The 21,145-nt window shown below is 39.9% G+C and overlaps 1 protein-coding gene across 4 annotated transcripts in view; it reads right to left on the bottom strand.

Moving 5' to 3' along the window:
* Positions 1-16,768, bottom strand: part of slc44a5b (solute carrier family 44 member 5b) — a 36,632-nt gene extending 19,864 nt beyond the window's left edge. Inside the window, exons 1-2 of one of the 4 annotated variants that reach the window (XM_053858858.1) lie at positions 16,377-16,768; positions 863-911 (exon numbers count right to left, since the gene is read on the bottom strand). In XM_053858858.1, coding sequence (XP_053714833.1) covers positions 863-911; positions 16,377-16,413 — 86 coding nt within the window. In that variant the 5' untranslated portion in view covers positions 16,414-16,768. The remainder of the gene's footprint in view (positions 1-862; positions 912-16,376) is intronic. The other 3 variants (XM_053858877.1, XM_053858848.1, XM_053858867.1) reach the window with 3 other exon arrangements.
* Between the last annotated feature and the right edge of the window lie 4,377 nt (positions 16,769-21,145).

The following is a 21,145-nucleotide window of genomic DNA, read 5'->3' as shown; positions in this document are numbered from 1 at the left end:
TTGGAAGTCAGAAGACAGTGCTTGATCTTGGAGGGAGGGGGGACTATTTAAATTGTCACTGACAAGGGTCTGGAACTATACATAATTATGCAATGCAATATATATTGCGTATATGTGCGTATATATTCTAGTTGGTTCTGTTGAATGAGAACGCTAAATAAGTGTAAAACGCAGTGTTCAGTGCAGTGTTGAACAAAGCCAGAACCAGAAACATGATGAAGTCACAAGAGTGAAGTCCTCTTGATGCATCCATTGACATGGCAATCGTGCTACTGAGCAGGTAAGGCTGTTCTCCGCAAGATGGAGATGTAGAGCGTCATAGGATAAGGGTGAAGCAACTTGAAAAATGAGAAATGGCAACTGGGAAAAAAACTGGAAAAACGAACTGAGCTTTATCAGGAGGGTTTTGTGATTTTGATTTCATTCATGATTTCTTTCTCATCAAGCACCGCTGCAATATTCACATTACTCAACACAACAATGTATCATATATTTAAGTACTACAGTACTTGGTACTGAGGCAAAAAAGAAATGGCAACTGTACATAGTGGCAATAAGAGAGAGTGAGGCAATAGAAAATTAGTTGTATGACGATTATATTTTTGTTAGAAAGCCAGTTTGCAAGTGTTTCCCATTTTTTTTATATTAGTTTAATAAGAATTTTATACATGTTTTACATTATATTTTTAAAATAGCTATGACTCTTTTCTTTATTCAATTCTACAGCCATAATGTCCAAATAAAGCCAACTGACTTGAGGTTATAAAAAGGTTAGACATAACTCCATGTCGAAGTCACGGTCAACATGAGAATGCCTATTCAACTTGAGAATCTTTGCATCAGTGTGTGAGTTACTGAATACCTGTTGTGGACAGGGCCTCTGAAGTTCGGGTCAAACTTCCGTGGCTCACCTAAAAGACAAAGAGAGAGGAGTCGCATCAGGATGACAAACAGGCAACCAAAAAAGGTGCAAATCAATTTGAGTACTAGAGAGAGTCTTTTGAACAGCTAAATAAGGAGGGAAGTGAATGGCGAAAAATACTTACACTTACACATGTTTAATGGTGGAGTGTATAGTGTCACTGATATCGCAGTCAACAATCATCTGAGAGATATGTTACTGGCAACCCATTAATCGCACATGGAGCATGTTATCTTCCACCAGATGGGAAAAACCCGAGGACATCTAAGGGTGTCCATCTGCTGATTTATCTGCTTGTGCAAAGAGACGTTTCTTAAAATAGTGAATTGCTTCTGGACATTTTGGGACAAATGAATCAGCCTCTGTAATTTAAAGAAGAAAAAAAAAATCAAAGGGAGCTCTGATGACACCCGATTGTTCAGTTGTACTATTCCAGCAACAATAATTGAGTAGAAAATGATTCAAATACAAAATGTAAGAGGTTTATTGTCTCGTAGCAAAGAGGAGAGGATGCAGTAGAACCTGTAAGGTGACGACCGTCTCTGAGAAACAGTACTTTTGACACTTTGATAGCTGAGTCATCCAATATATGAGAGAGCAGACATTTATCATTTAACAGGTCAGCAGACAGGAACCGTGGTTTGAGTCCTTCACATATCAACACTTATTCGTCATGTTAACAATCTCCTGGTTACGAGATAGTCACTTGGCTTCCGCTACAAGGACAAGTACATCTTGTTCACACCAGCTTCACTCACACAACACAACTTACATATTACCAGACAGGAAACATCTTCAGTGAAAAAAGCACTGGTTTTATTTATTAAAATAAGCATAATATCAAAACTCTTTTTTTAATTGGCTCAAGTTCAGAATTACAAAGGTTTCAGGCAACAACACTGACTAGTTAACTCACAAATACGTCCCCCAAAAACAGAACTGTTCTGCACTGTTTAAATACTGTGGGATTCCAAAACGTAAGTGGGTCACTGCAGGGTGCTGGAAATTGCCGGCGATAACAGGTGAGCCCATATGTCAAGGGTAAGATGAGTCACACAGGATGAGGAAGAGCGAGTGAAGAAAGGCCAGATTGTGAGGCGGAGTGCCTGCGCAGGAGGGATCCTGGATCCTATCACGCCAAAGTATCCTCCCACTGTTGCTATTTGGAACTAAAGAGGAATGACTTCAAGAGGAAGACAAATTGCAACCTGTATTAGGCCTGTCACAATAAATAAACGACAATAAAGAATGAACTTTATTTATTCATTCACGGGCCTCTATTAATTACCATGTGCATGTCAAGTATTTAGCGTAGTGATATGTTTAATTCAAAGTATGCATACAGTGTTGAAGTTTTTGGTTCTTTTAAAGTGTTGGACAGTAATACAAAGAGTGTTCAACCAAACTTTTTAGAGCCTTCTATTCACATTATCAACCTATTACAGTTTCTTATTTTAATTATGATGGTAGTTTATTGTAGACTGTAGTTCATGATCTTAGTATTAATTGAACTTTTGACACAAGAAACTCTCAACAGTTGAGATTTTATTAGATCCTCTCGTGTGTTTGTGTCTGGCGAGACTGGAGACGGATCAGCGGATTTCTGACCCTCTTATTGGATGTAATTTGTTAGTTCAGCATTTCGCATGACTATATTATTAACTAAACTTGTGTCGTGCATTTAATATTATTCATAATCGATTGCTCAACGAAGCACTTCCCTCAACACACAGCTGCTGCAGACCATTCATTGATTCAGCAAGCAACGCAGCATCTTTAGCTGTGACATCAACGTGTGTATTGTACTTTCCAGGAGTGAATGCAAAAAAATCATTGTCCAAAAACTTCTACTTGTTACTTGCAGTAACTTTATTATTACGGGATCAAATTTGTTGTTAAGGTAGCAGGTGAGATTAGGAATTGTATATTGGGCTAACCTCACTTGAACCATGTGTTTTCCTATTAATGCATAAAATCAAACTAACTATCCAATAAATGACCCTGATCCAAATAGTACTGCTATGAGTTCCGAAAACAGTGATAACTGTCGGTGCTATGGGAGTCAGAGAATACCATATCTTCAGTAGACAGTCCTCTAGAGAAGGGTTAGTCTAGCTTATGCATGCAGACAGCAAAGATGTTTCCATTCTTTCACATTTTTACCCACAAACTTCCAAACAGACTATATAGAAACAGAGACAGAACTGCCGTCTGTTATTGCACAAGATGAATCGGTTGTACAGGATGTGCACTGCTGGCAGCACTCAGGAAAAAAAGGCATAACAATTTACGGAAAATGCCTGGAAGGCATGTTACCCGGGCACAGGCACAGATGCAGTTAACATCACGGACTGATGCTGTGCTCAATTGATGTGATGTTAGATAATGCCACACAAAGATTCATGTTTAGTGAAGACAGAAAAGCGAGAAATTATCAGAACAGGAAATGGGTTTCGATAGTAGGCAAGTTCATGTCTACTACTGACGCATCTATATTAAACTTCTCTTCACAAAGACCCAGACAGCGTGTGACAAAACCTCCTTTTGAAGTCCATAGCTGCTGTCTGACAGCAACTGATTTAAGTTGAGAAACTGACAGTTGAATCTCAGGCTGTCTGGCCGGCAAGAGCCATATAATGATCTCACCAGGGGCTGAATGTGAAAGTTATGTACAAGTCCGATACAAGCTACGTGATACAGCTCACTTTTATGGAGTGACTATACTCACAGAAAATCAACGTGTGTCTATAAAGCTTTAAAAAAAAGCAGATTTAAATCAGATAAGTCGATGGTCTCAATCAGATGTCGCCCCCTGTGAGTGAAAAGCTGTCAAAAACTCTACTGTCATGTGAGAGGACGAGACGTCTCGAAGCAGCAAGGAAAAAGGGCACAGACAGTGAAGACATCAGAAGACTTTTCTGTCTCCTCATCCAATATGGATTGCTTCCACTTAATGATGAGTCCAAGTGGGGCACAAAGACAATGGTTATGCAACAGCTAACACAGAAGAGAAGACGATGAAACACCTCAGTTCACACAGATGTTTGGATTGCTCTCTCTCCAATCCACTCTCCTGCATCTATTTACAGATAGAGCTTGGTAAGTGAAGAGAAACAAGATGAGGATTGTGCAAGCAAGTTCCAGAAGTTACTGCCACTTGCCGTCCAGTTGAACACATGGCCATCAGTTTTCCTCTAACGTAGGGTTGGGCGATGTGGACAAAAAAAGTTATCACAATAAATGTAGTAATTTCAGTGATAACGATAATTATCACAATAAATCCATTTTCATTCTATTCCCATCTACACACTACAGTCTCTCTTGAAACAGTTTCATGTTGAAAATTTATTTCTGGAGTTTGTCTCCAGCATCATTATTTGGTTACGTCTAAATATAATAGTTAACCAATCTCGTAGAACCCGGTCATTTTATTTAGGGGTTAAATTGAGCCAGATCCTATTCTCAAAATCATGATACAAACCTTTCCTTGTATCATGATTTTGTGTCCTTTCTCTTGTGTGATGAAAAACCTTTTCACAATTCTCTCTCTTAAAATGGTTGTTTTTCTTTGACTTATTTAATATTTTACAAATACTTTGAACGTTTTAGAATTTGTTGATGGGACCTAACTGATGCCGGGTCGTAGTATTAGCGTTGCCTGCGTGAGTGTGTCCGCGATCAGTGAACTGAATTGAGGACGCGGAAGAGGATGCCGCCGCCGCCGCCGCCGCCGCCACTACCAGAGTGGAGGTCCATCCAATATCCAACTATTTTCGCCACCGTGTTTCGCCGAGGCGCCGGCGTAGCAGGAAACCTGCATGTGTTGATATGAACCAAGGCAGACGACAACGTCAGAGAACCTATGAGGATCATGAAAATAAAATATAAATGTTTCAAAGTTCTAGCTAGTTAATGTTTACAAAATGGTCGCGTTGCATGAGGTGCTGTAGTTAGATTGAAATAGGATAAAAAAAAATATCAATCACCAAAGCAAGCAGTTTAACTGAATTTTGTTGTGGCAAAAGCATCATATTCACTTCGGGACTCACAGATTGTAACACAACGTAAATGTTCTTTGTTTCAGCATCAGCAATCTAAAGTCTGTTCTCATGTCTATGAAGCTGGCTGCTGTGGAATGTTGCATAGGGAGACTTTGGGCAACTCCAAGATGTAATGCCACATATCGGATGGCATACATTTGACATGTCAGTGACAATTGTTGGCCATAGAAAAGAATCCTATACCAGATTCCTGAATCCAGACGGTGAGGTGGCTCAACCTTTACATCAAATCATGTATTCTCATGTATACCTCCATACTCACGAGAACGAACTTCAACACAAAAACAAAACAGAAACATGTCTGATCCACTGTTCAATTGTGCATATTTTTCTGTGTTTTGGCCACTGCTGTGATTGAATTGAATACCATTCTGATTTAGGAGATAAATAAAGATAAAGCAACCACTGCGTCCACACCGTCTCTGCAGCCAGCGATGACGATTTGGTGCCCATTAAGCTTTCAAGGTTCTTGCATATGTTTATATATATATACACACTCACACACCCCACAGTAGCATGACGTTGTGAACACAGACACAGAGTGTTCTCAGGCTCCACTGTCCAACACAGGCCTCTTTCATACCGTGGTCAGGAAAACAGCCCGTTTACTGCAGGTGCTTTTTATAGGTTGGGTCACCAGGGACTTCTGGAAAAAACTTTTTTTCTGACTGTATTCATCCAGTCCATTCACAAGCATTTCTAAGTTCAGAAAAGGTGTGACTAAACTGCATCTTGTTTTGGACTTAAGTAACAAGAAAGGATTGTAACTCATAAACAAACAAACATTGTGTGGCAGACAATTATGAAGAAATTGTATTATTCTTGTATCATGTCATTTTAGTTTTCTTAAAAGTAATGCAGAATTCCTTCCGGGTCTCGTCTCCTAACAACGAAGATTACACGATAAAATAAAATAATATAATCTATATATAAAATCAGATAATCTTTCAATGATACATCGGCATCATGGGTGCAGTATCCCTTCACTCAGAGCTTCTTTGATGCGTTCGTGATCTCCATGACGACACCAGGGGGGTGAGTTCCCGGCTTTTTGAAATACGATTTCAACTAAATGAATACATTTTTAAGAGTTTAAGATTTTTGAAATACCGTCAACTGTGTCATCTGACTCCTGACAAAAGCGTGACGAGACTTTTCACCAGGATGTCAATGAAGGTCACAAACGATGACAAGTCGGAAATTATGTCACATTCCCAGACTCTCTGTCCGTCAGTGTCATGGGCAACTGTTTGAAATCTGATCCGATGATGTGAATGTGTTGGTCACGACAAATTTGGGGCAAGATCAGGCTGACATAGTGTAATCTGACCAAGCCAAAAGACGAGACTCTCATCACATTCCCACAGTTCTGCTTAGCCGGGCTGAGCCAGCAGCAGTAGTAAATTTCACAGTGATGTGGTGTGCAGGACCATGACAATGGGGTTTCAATCCACATGCATCTACACTGCCCTCCCTTCCCAATTAGGACAAAGGCATCATATATCCCTTTGGCATGGAAAATGAAAATGGCAACCTCCATTTGCGGATCCACAGAAGCCAGTGAGGCTCCAGAGATAATGCATTTATTAAAGACAACTATAATATCTAAACTTCAACACCCTCAAAATTTGATGAATGCACAAGCAGATATGTTTACTATTTTGTCATGGCCCTCATAGCAGATTTTCCCCGTTCTGAGTGTGCTTGTCTGAAAATCCTTTCATACCGTCGCCTTTAAAATGCATGGGTAGATAGGAAAAGTGAGAGTATAGTGCATGCCTGCACTCAGCCTCGTGATGAGGCCGCCAACAACAGAACAAAAGCAGTGAAAAAAGCCCTTAACATTCTTCACCTGTATTAAACGTACAGAAGGTAATCGTCCGCGCGGCTAATGTGCTAGCACCAGCAAAGCTTCATGCTTGTCTGTATTCACAATTTCCAATTTAAACCCATTGGGTCTCTAGTCCATATTTGGTTCTGTGTGGGGAGGGAAATCCATGCCATTAGAAGCAGGCAGATGGCCAACCTTTTTCTCACAATACTAAATACGCGTCATGCTGATCCTCCTTCCTCTTCTTTATTCTATTGCCCTTCAGTGTTCGGGGACGTCTTGTTTTCTCTCTCTGGAGACCAGCCCAACTTTTAAGAGCTTGTCTCCACACTGAGACAGGACAACTACATCCAGATCCCTGCTACTGGTTTACTTAGCATCGTCCCCGAGGATGGCATCAACCATTAGAAGACAGTGCGGACTACGCACTTGATATTTACACCGTGGGTGTTGACCGTGTTAACTGAAGACACTGTACTTACTCTGCATATTTTTAGAGACACATGCAGACTGTTCTGACATCCCATCAAGATCCAAGAATAGTGGACATCTGGGTTGAGATCCGACCCCCATGAGGAGAGTTACCATCCGAGAGTGTCAGCTCTGACAGCCAGCCTGCTGCTCTGGGCAGAGGAGCAGCAGTATTGTTGCAGGGGCTTTGTGACCTTGGTTACTTCTATTGGAACTCAAAGACGACGCTGTGTTCCACAGGAACTGTGAACCACCAGCCTCTAAAACTGTCAGACGCCGGGATCATGAAGATATATTTCGCTTCTCAAAATCAATATTTCTAACTTAGAGGAAGTAGATTGTATGATGTGGCATCTTAACATTTCAGATCTAAATAAACATTAATTAATAGGGCAAGGCTACAAGCTATTGTTACACCAAATATTACATTTTTATTTATATTAAATTATTATATTATCATATATTAAACTATTGTACTATTTAAATTGTCACCAAAATCTACCAATGCATAATTGGAAAGAAGAAATACAGAGTTTTCATTCCACTTATCCCAAAAAATTAAATAGGAGTTCGCGTCCATATGCTGCCATAAAATACATTCACAGACGGAGGTCAGACGCCGTCGCCATCTTGTAACATCATACACCAAACAGTAGTGCACTACACACTGAATCAGTGGAAGTACCAGCAATATTATGAGGGATTTCTCAACGGCTTTTGAGGAATAAGAGCAGGCTGATGTAAACAGGGGACTTATTTTTATGTGAACCACGTTGTGTGGAAGCGATGACTCGGGCTATTGTGAGAGGACAAAGTGTCTGAATGTGGAGGATCAGAGACAGTTGGGACAATTGAAGGGTAAATCTTTCTTCAGAAGGATCAGCAGCTTCTCTCCGCAGTTTTGGATAGTGTTGGTATCGTCGCTTGATGTTTGTTTTCATTCCAAAACTGTGGCCATTTGCAGAAATAATAATATTGTGATTGAACGAATGCTAGCATTGGCATCATTCCATTATATCACAGCATACTCAATGCTAAAGGTCACGCAGTGAATTAAAACTATGCTGACATGTTTCACACATTAAGGAGTGTTTGTGCATTTTATGTACTGTGTATTGTGTTTGTATTTTAAACAATCACTGCACAACCATGGGGACACAACAATTATCATCCAGAATTCGAATCAAACACCAACCCTTTAGTTCCAATGCCAAAATCACTTCATCAAAGACATGGAACCATGAACAACTACCAAGACCATCACATGAATTGGACCTAAATAGATCAGTGGTGTTAGTAATCCAACACAAATCATTTTGGGACAACAAGTTGAGAGCCCTTCATTAACAACTTAAATTGCTTACTCCACACTTTCCTCCCTCATTCCTTGTGCCAACAGTCTATAGTGACAAATGGGCGGTTTGCAACAGATCATGTCCATGTGAAATACCCTTATGAATTGAATTGGTTGAGTGACTTGATAAATGATTTCAGCCTCAGCTGTCCTTCCTCTCGTGGAGCAAACAATCTGAAGTCAAGAGCCCCTACGTGATGTGGACTCTACGTTCATCGGATGAATAAACATTAAACATGACTTCACAGACTCCCTCATTTAAGCGACTTGTTCTCAAGGAACAGCCAGAATTTGGTAGTGCAAAGAGTCCATTGATTACCAATGACAAAAGTGACTTTACCTCAACTGTGAAGTTGTGTGAAATAAGTAATGTACCTCTAATCAGACAGATCACAGAGGCAGCATTGTTCTTCTAATGTAGAAATATATTAAAAGCAAAAAATAAATAAAATAAAATCAGAATCCTCAAAAACTTCAGACACGCCATCAGCTCGCTGAGTCACTGCAGCCGCTACCGGTTGACTTGCCCCGGGTGTCCAGATTTCTCAACTTGAGCCGCCACAAGAAACAACCGGTTTGACAGTTTGTTGCACTTAGTCACACATCTATGCTGACTTTACAAGTAAATCACTCATTTTGACACATAGATAGTGTTTAGTGTGAATGTACCTCATGAGAGAGAAATTCTACTCATTGTTTTATGTGTTGCATGACATTCATTAAACACACCCCCGTTTTTTTTTTTTTTTTTTTTTTTTTTTTTTTTTTAATGATATCACGTGTCACTGACAGAGACTGTGACCAGCAGTATCACTGCATTTAAGCAAATGGACACCTGCTCAATCCGTGCAAAATTTGTGGGTGTGTTTTCATCGAAAGTTGAGGAGTAAATATTCTCAATGCTGATTGACAGCGAGTCCATTGGCTGTCCACAAGCAACACATACAGGACACAATGCTTCGCATCACCAGGTCCAGGGTATTGGTGTGGTCAAAGTCAAACACCACTTGTAAAAAAAACACAGACGGAGTAAAAGCCCTGCAAGAAAATGTGGTGGAGGAGCAGTGGTGTTAATGGCGGCTGCTGTGACTAGTGATGATGGCCAGCAAATATCTATATTGCACGAGTTATGTAATGGTGACGTTATATAAATTAGATGAGTGAATTTCCTCATAAGGGTTTTCTCTTTTACAGTACATATGTATCTCTTTCAAGCTATGGCCTTTATAAATAGTGAAAACCTAGTTGGATATTTCATTGAAAAACCATGACACGCAAATAGCTAACTTGTAAAGAACAATACACACTCTTCAAAAGTCCATAACATCTTGGATGCAAAACATCCCACTACAACCTACTCTGACTGCAATTTCACAGTATGAGGGTGAGAATACATTGTGTTCTCTCACTTCTATTAGCAGGCTTCTGCACTATTGCATAAACGTAGCATTTAAGGAGGCAGCTCAAGCAGAGAAATTTCAAATTAACTGCTGAACAGTTTCTGTGATGAAGGCGAATCAAATCTTGAATTTTAACTAACTGATGAGTCTGGAAATAAATGATATTGGGCTCAATATGTCAGGTCAGTCCATGTGCCAGAGTGACCCTCGTGTCCCTGTTCGACTTCCCTTACTATTGTGAGCACAAGGTCAATCACGAAGCAGCTTAACCAACCTGGAGTGGAGTTGTACTGCTAATCCAGCTCAGGATCACAGCAATCAAGTCTCAAGCCAATATATTTGAAGTCGACTTGACAAAACACATTTAAATATTTGCATTACAGTGACATTGTGGGCACAGGCATTTCTCTTTGGTTGGTATCCATGTGTACGTTATAGGTGTACAAACATTAAATCCCTATTCTGTTTTTTTTGGTTTAACCAAAACACTGACAAAAAAAACTCAGTGGTTCATTATTATGTTCATGGTCGGATTTGTTGTGATTTGCCAGGTCCTAAAATCAATTATTGCTGAGTTTTGCTCCAGTTTTAACCCCATTTCTTCTCCATGTTTAAGAAATGAGGACAAAAATAGAAATGTGACTTGAAAGATTTACCAGAATAACACGTACAATAAGCCACATGATATACAAAAAGACCCTGTGATTCCAACAGCATTATCATCAAAAAGAAACCTTTTGTTTGGACTACGTCGACAGACATCACAGGGGTAGAGATAGGTCTGCTAAATTATTTCACTGCACCTGACCTAAATATAGTAGAAGTAGTCGGAACAACAAAGAGATTTTTCCACCTCTCATCTCATAGAGAGAGTAGAGTCATGCACAATTCTAAATGATATTGATTATTAATAAGCATCAGCTCTCTCTTTTAGACATTTGCCATTACAGAGCAGAGTAGTCATCATCTTTATGGAGAGGGGCTACATCAGATTGGCGCTGTAAACACTTCAAAACATTTGGCAACAATAGTGGATCATTTGTCAGGGCGTTGTCTGTTACTAAAACGTGTCTGTTTCAAGAATTATTTGCTATGAAAAAGGGCAGCAAACACAAAGACAAATAAGACTCAAGATTATTGGCACCATGTAGAGAGTGAGTCATATGCACTGCTGGTCCTCCAACACCTTAAAAACAGGGATAAATAATTGCAAGGAAATATGAAATAAACAGAGTTGGGGTGAAGAGGGGGATGATTAAGTTCAAGCATTAAAAATACATTGCTCTGCATGAGGACAAGCTTTCCCTAAGAAGAGTCTGTAGCTTCTTCCCATCTTCTCGATGAATCAGATTGCATGCAACCTTTTGTTGATTTTTTTTCTAACTCTATTTTCATTTGATTCATACACTGTTTATTAAGAGCTGATGTATTTCAGCAATGCATCATTGTTTTGCAGATACATTTTTAGGTGTCATGAGAGGTCCTCACAAAAATGATGAAACAAATATGTGTGCAGATGGAGATTTCTCACGCTCTACCATGAGATCACTTGATCGCTCAACCAAACAACCACACTCAAAAATAAATAACGGTTTTAACACAAGGAAACTACACGGCTGCACCTGACCTCAACATAAAGATGGTGATAACTTCATTCCCTTCTCCCGTGGCTCAGCAGACAGATAGTCTAAGGGCAAAATTATGCTCTTTAATTTCAGAATCTCATTGTATTACATGCCCACTTTATTACAGAGCAATTTGCAGTGCATTAATCAGTACACTTCACCCAACACTTTTTACTGTATGTGGATGGAATTCCAGGCAACAGTCGACAAATATCCCTCCCAACCTCAGTAACATGGCATCAGCACCAACCTGTTATGAGGGAGTGATGGAAATGAAAGGCCCGGGAATGTGCCTGTCTGTGGAGAGCAGTGAAATTCACCTAAAGCTGACAGATCGCAGCCATGATTGGCAGCCTGCTGCAGTAGAGAGAGCTGTGGGTCACACCAGGTCAGTGAGTCGGGAGTACGTGAGAAAACACACGAGCGTACAGGCCTCATGTTCACGGTTCAGCAGTGAGAATTGTAAAGCCATGGCTGACTTACAGTTGACCGTTCCGCTGCGGCTATGCGAGATATAATAAGAGCAACGTTATGCTTATATACTCCACTGTAGGAACCATTTTACTTCAGTATGCCTTTTCAGGAAATACATTCCGTAGCTACTTTCGTACTTCCTTGAACTGAAAAGGCTGCTACAGACTGAAAGCGTTTTTTGATTGTGCGTTCGCACAGCAGGAACTAGGATCTCAATTCCGTGCATTCTTTTTAGCTCTTACACCAGATGAGGGTGTTTGGATGGGACCTGCACATGTTTGTGCCTTAACAAGCCACAATCTGTTTATAAAAACTAAACTAATACTATACTGTAGGGTTGTAAGGGAAAACATACTCGGACGGGATCGTTTTGGTACAGGGACTTTGGTGCTGATCGGAGGCCACACGGAACAATTTCTCTAAATTTTCCTACACGGTCCACAGAGTGGAAGAAATTTTGTGAAGCGTGGACCGACGCATGTTCCGACTACGTAACCATCGACATTTCTAGCCTCACAAACAGCCGGTTGACATGACCAGTTCAGGAACTCGATCGCAATTAATTTCCAGACTGAAGTAGCTACAAAACACAACAGAGGCCCCTTGTTTTAACCACTCTCGCATTGTTAGAAGCTTTCAGTTAGTTTAAACCCACCCTCCCCACAGAATATGTCTTCACTCAGAGTGACGTCATCGTCGCTGACAAATAGGAGGCAGCAGTGCTTAGGTTCAGAGCAGAGTCTATCATCAAAATACAGTAGACGAAAAACCACTTAATGTTTAAATATGAGTGAAAGAAAAAGGTTTGGTCGAAGCATTATTCTGTTACAATTTACAATGCTCGTAATGCTTACAATTCTTCATATAAAACGTTATTTAAGGAAGAAACTCTTAACCCATCAAGCGCCATTGCCGCATTTAAACAAGCAAAGCTGCAAATATGGAGTATGATGTTACTATTTTACACAAGCAGATGGTGGACACCTGTAGCTTTAATCTGATCTGTATTTAGTGTTTTGTAAGTCAGTAGAGATAGAAATACCTCCCAGTCGTGGGCAGTTGTAGCTATGTAGCATGTGCTAAGCAGAGAGCAAGAGAGTCGATTGTAACTCAGATTCTGAAGAGGAATATTCACACTGTATCCGGATATGATGTTTTAGCATCAATACTTTGACCATCCTACATAATTGTTGCTTGAGAGATGAGGAAGAGTATCTCCAGTGGATCTGGAAAAAATCAGGAGTAGTTATGGAATTCACAAGGACCGCAAGGTACCGTCATAATATACAAATTGTACAGTGATATCAAAGTGGACTATTTCATTGAAAAAAACACTGGCGCCTAAAGGGTTAAAAGGAGAAGAAAGAAATGTATTCTCTTCATTGAAAAAGAAAATAAGGAAGAAAAAAATGACCCCATTCCTATTGGCAGCAGCAACGATTTAAAACTGAAAACCATCACAAACCGAATTTTTTTGTGAACCGTTATACCCTTACCATATTGTGAGTAAGTTGTATTTGTCTCAGTGCTACAAGTAATGTGACGGTGACTTCACCAGCCCTCTCTCCTGCCTGTGCAAGCTCCAAAGGTTCAGGGGGGAGGATGATGATCACATCGTGACTAACAACCTCCAGTGTTGTTTTCACTGTCAGTACTGAGAGCATCTTGGTATGTAAATAATTTGTATGGTAATTTTGTCACCATTCGATGCTGACCAGCGATCTGATGCACAAGCACAGAAACAACAGCAAATAGATCAAGCGGCCAGGTCTTTGGAATAGATAATTACGCAACAATTGACCCGCTATGTCAAACTCAAGGCCTGTGGGCCAAATCCAGCCTTGGATATAACGACACACGGCCAATGACTAGGGCTGAATTGCAAAGGGAAAGAATTGATACCACGACTATCACGATTCTCTGCCACGATTTTTTTTCCCTCATGAAATATGGGGTTTATAGCACACATAAACTACGACAAAACAAAGCACCAAACAGATGACATTTGAGGTGCTAATAAAGATTTGTGGCGTTGCCTTACCGGTGCTGCAACAAGTGAAAAACAAGTCTTGAAAATCACTTGAGACTCACGCTTGTCATCCGGTTTGAATCCAAAATACAGCCACACAACCCAATGCGAGCCTTTTTTCGGAACTAGGTTTGTTTTGAGACCAATTGGTGGGCTGATTCCCATAACTAGTTCCTGGTTTGTCATCCACATTGCTTCAGTCTTCAGCCTGATGCCGAGCTATCCAATCACTTCTTCGCGTCACGAGTGAAACAAGTGACTACAATGCGCTTTTTCATTGGCTGAAGGTGGAGCCATGAGCATCGTGGGAATTCAGAAAAGTAGTGGCTTGAAGCGCCACTTTGGAGCATAAAACTCACAAAGGAAAGTAGAATTTGTGATGCAAATCCAGTCCAGTCCAAATCGAAATTAATTGAAAATTAAATCAGACACAAGGGTCAATCGAAAGCACAATTACAACGATCTATCGTGCAGGCCTGCTAATCTCCATTATATTATATCTACACTGGATTTGACACAAAGCAATGTAAAATGTAATGACACCACCACTCACAATTCCCATTATGCATTGCAACAGCAATAGTAGCATAAGGCCCATAGAAGAGTCATAAGGACCAGGAATACAAATGTGCATATGGACAAAATCTCGGATAAGCCATCTGGTGACGCTGGTTTATATCACACTTATTAGTCAACTGAATAACAGATTATCTTCTAACCGGATTACATGCATCATTGCGTGTCAGTAAAATGATCAGACAACAATAGTTGTTGTTTTATGCAGTGTGTATACGGGTAAATAAATATGATGTCACAATTGTTCGAAGAGAGAATATTAGACATTGCACTGGAACAAAACTGGCCCCTTGTAAATGTTACTCATATTAATCAGTCTTATTTTAACAGAACTAGTTATTATCATCATCCGTGCATTGTTGAAGTATTAGACCACCTCAAATACATGTCGATATTTTGACCCACGAGGATGACAGTGTTCAAACTTTGCCATTTGACAAGCAGTTGTCCAGCAAGCTTAGATCATGAATGTCAAAACAGGACTTTGAATCTTACACACACAAACAAACAAAAAATAACAATCTGTGGCGGAGTGGTTGATGGCTCAGTGCATGTTATATATTTCAATGTTGAAATGTAACAAGATAAACACAATCTCCAATAGCTTAATATAGCACTCTTTTCATATTTTTTCACCATCAGTGGTTGAACAAGCATTTAACACCTATAAAACTAAAGCACTAAGTTGATACAACTGATAAACAACGATGTAAACAGAGGTCGGTCATGTATCCACATATTATGCTGCTGGCTGAAGTGACAAGTCCAAATACACACAAGTAGCTCGTTGCTGAGAGTTTTCGCATCCATCCTTCATTGTTATTAAGGATTCCAGCCGTAAATACCAACTGCCATTGTTCCTTTGTTGTACTTAACATCCGAGAGTGGGTGAGATGAGAGTGTTGGCAGTGCACTAGTGAGAGCAACACACTCATCACCAACAACAACACGCAGTTGTGTATTCTAGCAGATATGAGTAAGATTCTTTATCTGTTTATAAGATTTTTAGAATCAGGGAGTGACAACGTGTGCGTTGTGGAATCCGTTCTTTGTCTCAGCAACATGACAAAGGATGAACGAAATGTTTCCGTGAGTCTGCGCAATAACAACCATTCCATCAGTGAACTTTTGTCAGCAGATGATGAGAACGACACTCTCATCCCCTCTATAAGATGCAGGGTATACTGTATATAGAATGCGTGGCTTTTAAAGAGGCTTGACTTTAATAGTGCTGAAACTGCCAGCACTTTCGCGACGTTCATTGTCAACGGTGGGAAGAGAGAAGAGTGTTGGCCAAAACACATTAGCATCGCTGCAGTTGTGAGGAGCAGAGGGGTATATGGGGTAACATCGCCATGTTTTTAGCACACTTGTGCAAAAATGTGTGTTTTAATGGTTGGGCAGACACACGTCGCCTCTCTAAATGGGAGATAAAGGATGCGCTAGACTTGTTAGCTCCTCATTTCATGCTAAAATCTATTTCATGTTCCCCCAAACTAACAGTGTTGACAGCCGACGCTTTGGATAAATCACTGCACAGAGGCTCATCTCCTTCCAGCAGGAGTCGGAATTGTGGCAGTGTGTTGCCTCAACGTGAGTGTGAAAAGCTGTGTCGCTCACAACAAAGACTCACCATAGTAGATGGGGGGGACGTCCGTCTTTCTCGCCATGGCACTTGGTCGGAGGAATGCAGCACCGTCCACCTGGTTTAGAAGCCCGCATATGACAGTTGGAGTGAGCCGCGGTCACTGGCCTGTCCAACCGAGGTCCTCGCGACTAGTAAACAAGGGGGTCCGGTGAAGTCGACGGTCTTGGTCCGAGGATGCTTCGGCCACGCAGCCGAGCGTCAGTCGTGTTTACAGCGCGACGTCATTAATAATTCCAGCGAGCTCTTAAAGGGGCCGCGGCAGCTGCTCCGCTATTCGTTTTCTCCTGAGGTGGACTTGATGTTGGTCAGAGCTGCGCTTTAATCCCAAAAACTCATGTACGTAGCGGGTCCGTTGATTTTCTCGGCGAGTTTCTGGCAACGATCTATAATTTTCCCTCGGATGTTGTCCAAGCCCCAATGTCTTTTTAGACAAACACTGCCCTCTTTTGGATTTGATGTGCTATTGCTGTGCTATTGCTGTCAACGCCCGCCAGTGAAAGATTTTTTTGTTTAAGGGTAATTTTAAGTTAGTTTCCCGGTTGAAACATCGACATTTTAAGGGATGTCTTCAGATTAAAAAAAAAAAAAAACTTTTTGAGGGCGCATATATAACATCAGAAATTATTTAGGACTAGATATTATTTCTGAAAAATCTCTAACTGGTTCTCTCCTGCAGAGAAAAGCAGCAGTTTACTTTGGACTTCAGAGATCCTCCTAACAAATTCAAGTAGGCTTCATTTATCCTTTAAACTGGTTTAGTGTAGATTGAACTTTTGAGTTTTATTTGTGCATTTCAGGAACTGCATGAGATCTGCACCACACAACTGTCAATAACAGACTTATGGACTGAGAAACAAAAGATCAGATCAGGATACCAACTCCACTGGTTCAGCTGTGATCTGGAGTCATCACTCTGTGCTTCCTGGTTAATCATTGTCATGAGAAATTGTATTGCCAAATTAAAAATATGATTTTATTCCTCCTCCTGGTTCTTTCCATCTACGGATCTGCAAGTCTGTAGTTATGGTGATACTGCTTTGGTGCAGCATGAAAATGATGCCTGAGTCAACCCAATGTTAACTGGTTGTCTCACTTAAGGCCAATAAAAGCGGACCATGGCTGCAGGCCCCAGGACAAGCTGGCACTCGTGGTGAATTGTGTCTCTGTGTTGCAGATTAGGAAGGCTTATCTTGCAGTAAGCTGTCCAGGACCAGGCACAAGCCAAGACAAAGATACCACACTGACAATGTAACCTCACTGGCCAAACAGCAGATAAACCACAATAAATCAGTTGATCAGAGTGTTTCTTGTACAAACACTGAGCATTCATTAATACACTGGGATTTTTGTCATCTGCGACTGACCTCCTCTGTTGATATTGAATCACACCAGCTGTTATTGTCAAAAAATCTGTCTCATTTCTTCATGGAGTTTGCATGTTCTCCACATGTGCACATGGGTTTTCCCTGGGCACTCCGGTTTCCTCTCAAAGACATGCTCAGTAGGTTAACTGGACGCTCTAAAATTGCACCTGGGTGAATAGGTGTGTGTGCCCTATGATGGACTGGCGACCTGTCTAGGGTGTGTTCCTGCCTCTCGTCCAATCACCGCTGGGATAGGCTGAAGCACTCCCTGCAATCCTGTACAGTACGAAGCGGTGGTTAACTGGGGATGTATGTATATTACACCCTCTCCCTTCGTTCCTCACATTTCATGTTGTTGACACAGTGTTTATCCTGTTACAATTTTTGTCAAAGTTAATGCATTTAATAAGAAAAAAAAAAGAAAACACATATCACTGAATAAAAAATTAATGAAACTTAGATCAGAATCTTATGAAAATTGTCTTTTTAGAAGCAGTGTGCGCCCCATGTGGATAAAAGGAATATTTGGTCTCATTGCCAAAGGCTTGTCGTAAAGAAGGTGTCGACTGTTCAAGGACAGATGATGTAGAAGTTCCTGCCAGCGGCATCAGTGATTTATTTAATTGCAAGTGCAGTGATAGGACAGCAGAAACATTTCTCTATGTAATATGGTTGGATAAACATGTTGGATGGCGTACACCATTTTTGTTAGGTAAAGAATGGTGCGATATGGCATGATGGTGCATATGTATTTTATCTATTAACCAAAATACAGTTTCAAAGAAATATATGGTCCTTTGTATAATACTAAAGTACTACTACTACTACTACTACTACTACTACTACTACTACTACTACTACTACTACTAATAATAATAATAATAATAATAATAATAATAATAATAATAAATACTGCTCAATGTCTCCCACAACAAGATTTAATAATATAATAATGTCTGGAAGACACTCAGTATCGTTTTTGTAGACATTCCTTCTCCCTTGTTTTCACTGAAAGAGCTGTAATGTTGTGATGTCAATACAAATAGTTCCAGTGGTGTCTCTAAAAATGGCAGAAAAAGAAAAGAAAGGCACTGAAACAGTGCATACCTCTGCCAAGCCTCTCATTTGCATGCAAACTGTGATTTTTATCATATTTCCAAACCTGTATTTTGTCTATGTAATTGGGGTAAAATACATTGCGAGTGCAATGAGCTCTGTCAGACAGCGGGTGGCAACGGTCGATGCTCCGTGAACACACACACTGGCAGCAGCAGCAGTGGATGAGTGAGAAAACCTTCAAAACATTGGTAAACCCAAGTTTTATCATCATCATCATAGTTTACTCCACTGATTCAATTGTATATTATGTTTGACAATGTCAGGTATGACATGTCTGGGGTGACAAATCCTAAAATGATGACATCTAATCTAATCTAATTTAATTTAATATGAATCCATATTTTTTCTTGACTTTTAATGTCAAGAGGTTCAATCAAGCATTGGCACATGCAGTTGGGCTTTGATGCTATAAATAGTTCTCAACACAAGGCAACCAGATGGAACTCCAATTTTCATAGATGAGTTGGTAACTGGATGCTCACTCTGCTTCCTTTATACGAAGTAATTGACTAATTTCCATTTCTTGCTCTGTTAGAACGGAGTCAGATTTCACTGGAGTCTCAGATTCAAGTGTCCCAAGGAAAATGATTTCTGATCACTGCTCATTTAAAATCTACACAATTGTTAAAATAAATGTCAGAAATAATAATGAATATAAATGAGCAATGACCTGGCAACAGTGAAGAAATCACATTTATTCTTTAAGCGGAATTAGGTAAAAAAAATAAAAATAAAATTATGTCCGGTGAGCATTGATCCATTTCCTCTGGAGATTATAATATTTCTGGTTGGCAACTGTGTTGAATGTGCTAAACATGAAATTATTGATGAAGCTAGAACACTCCATAATGCATGTGCTGATAGTGGTGCATTATTCATGACAGCCCTAGATTCAGACTTTACATGCAGTTTACAAATGAAATTGTGTCTCCTAACCATTTCATGAAAAATTTGCACTGCTACGACATACATTTTTAATCAGTAGAAATATGCATTACATCTATTACCCAAGTGCTAAAGGCCATGATTCTGATAGCGGTGCTTAAAAATACTCGTTTTCAATTTGAAACAAAACACACTGAACTGTTTCCCCAAGTGATGTTGTTATTCTCATCCAGTGTTTGAGAGAATGAATTAAAAAAAAATAAAATAAACAAATGGAATGGAGTCAGTGCAGTCGAATTTCTGCACCATGAACTGATCAGTAAAAGACTTGAGCTAATGGTTTTTGTTCCAGAGTGTCTGCAGAATGCCGAGAGGATGAGGCACACATTTAAAGATAAAGCCAATGATACTGGTTCACGGACTATAAAAAGATTTATTCTCATCTCAGTGTCCCTGCTGACTAGATTACAGCTTCCAGCAAATCTGCCTCCCCAGAGAAGCTTTAGAAGCTCAGGTTGCTGCGACAAATGACAGATTTCTCAATATTGCCTTGATGTTGGAACGAAATGTCTACAATGTAGTACACTGAGCTGACATGAATGCATAATTGCAAAGGGGTGGTATTTTTGCTTTCTATCTTCCTGGAATTACTAGCATTTATCGCATCAATGACCAGACAGGTGACGACAATATAGCCACTTACATGTGAGGCAAGCAATATTGGTCATGTTATGTTAGCTGGTAGACACGACTGACTGACAGGAAGACCGGTCTCCTGCTGCTACACACTCACTCCATGTTTCTTTCAATACTTAACAATACCTAATACAGAAGTGCATGTTTTCATTCCTGGAGGCTGTAAAGGCTGATAAATGATGTCATTAATATATGCTATGTTCCCATATTTCCAAAGAAAAGATTATTTTATAAAAACCTCTCAATATCAGACTGAAATCTATTTTTATCATTTCTTATTCCCATATCTGAACCATGTACACCTCGAAACCTATTTGCATCATAGAAATATGACACAATTTAACATAATGTTATGCAAATATCACATCATTATTTTTAATACGATTTGGCGCAAGTTTTTTGTTTTAACTTGCTGAAAATCTGGCAGTGTCAACAAAGCGCAGGCAATGTAAATAAAATATATAAAATTATTGATTATTACAGTGAGTTTGTAAAAAAAAAATTTCCTGATGAATCAATGATGATGAATACACCGCCATGACCACTTAACATTTAAATTAACAAATAAATGTAGTTTTATTTTTTCAGAGGTGTCCTGTGATTATTTCATTTGTTTAAAAATCAGTCTTTCACTTCTTCTCGTGGCATTGTTGCTGGAGGACAAGCCAGAGGCTGAGAGCAGTTGGAAAG

This window comes from Synchiropus splendidus, chromosome 1 (assembly GCF_027744825.2).
Source record: "Synchiropus splendidus isolate RoL2022-P1 chromosome 1, RoL_Sspl_1.0, whole genome shotgun sequence".
Lineage (NCBI taxonomy): Eukaryota > Metazoa > Chordata > Actinopteri > Syngnathiformes > Callionymidae > Synchiropus > Synchiropus splendidus.
This window is presented reverse-complemented; position numbering and strand designations above follow the sequence as displayed.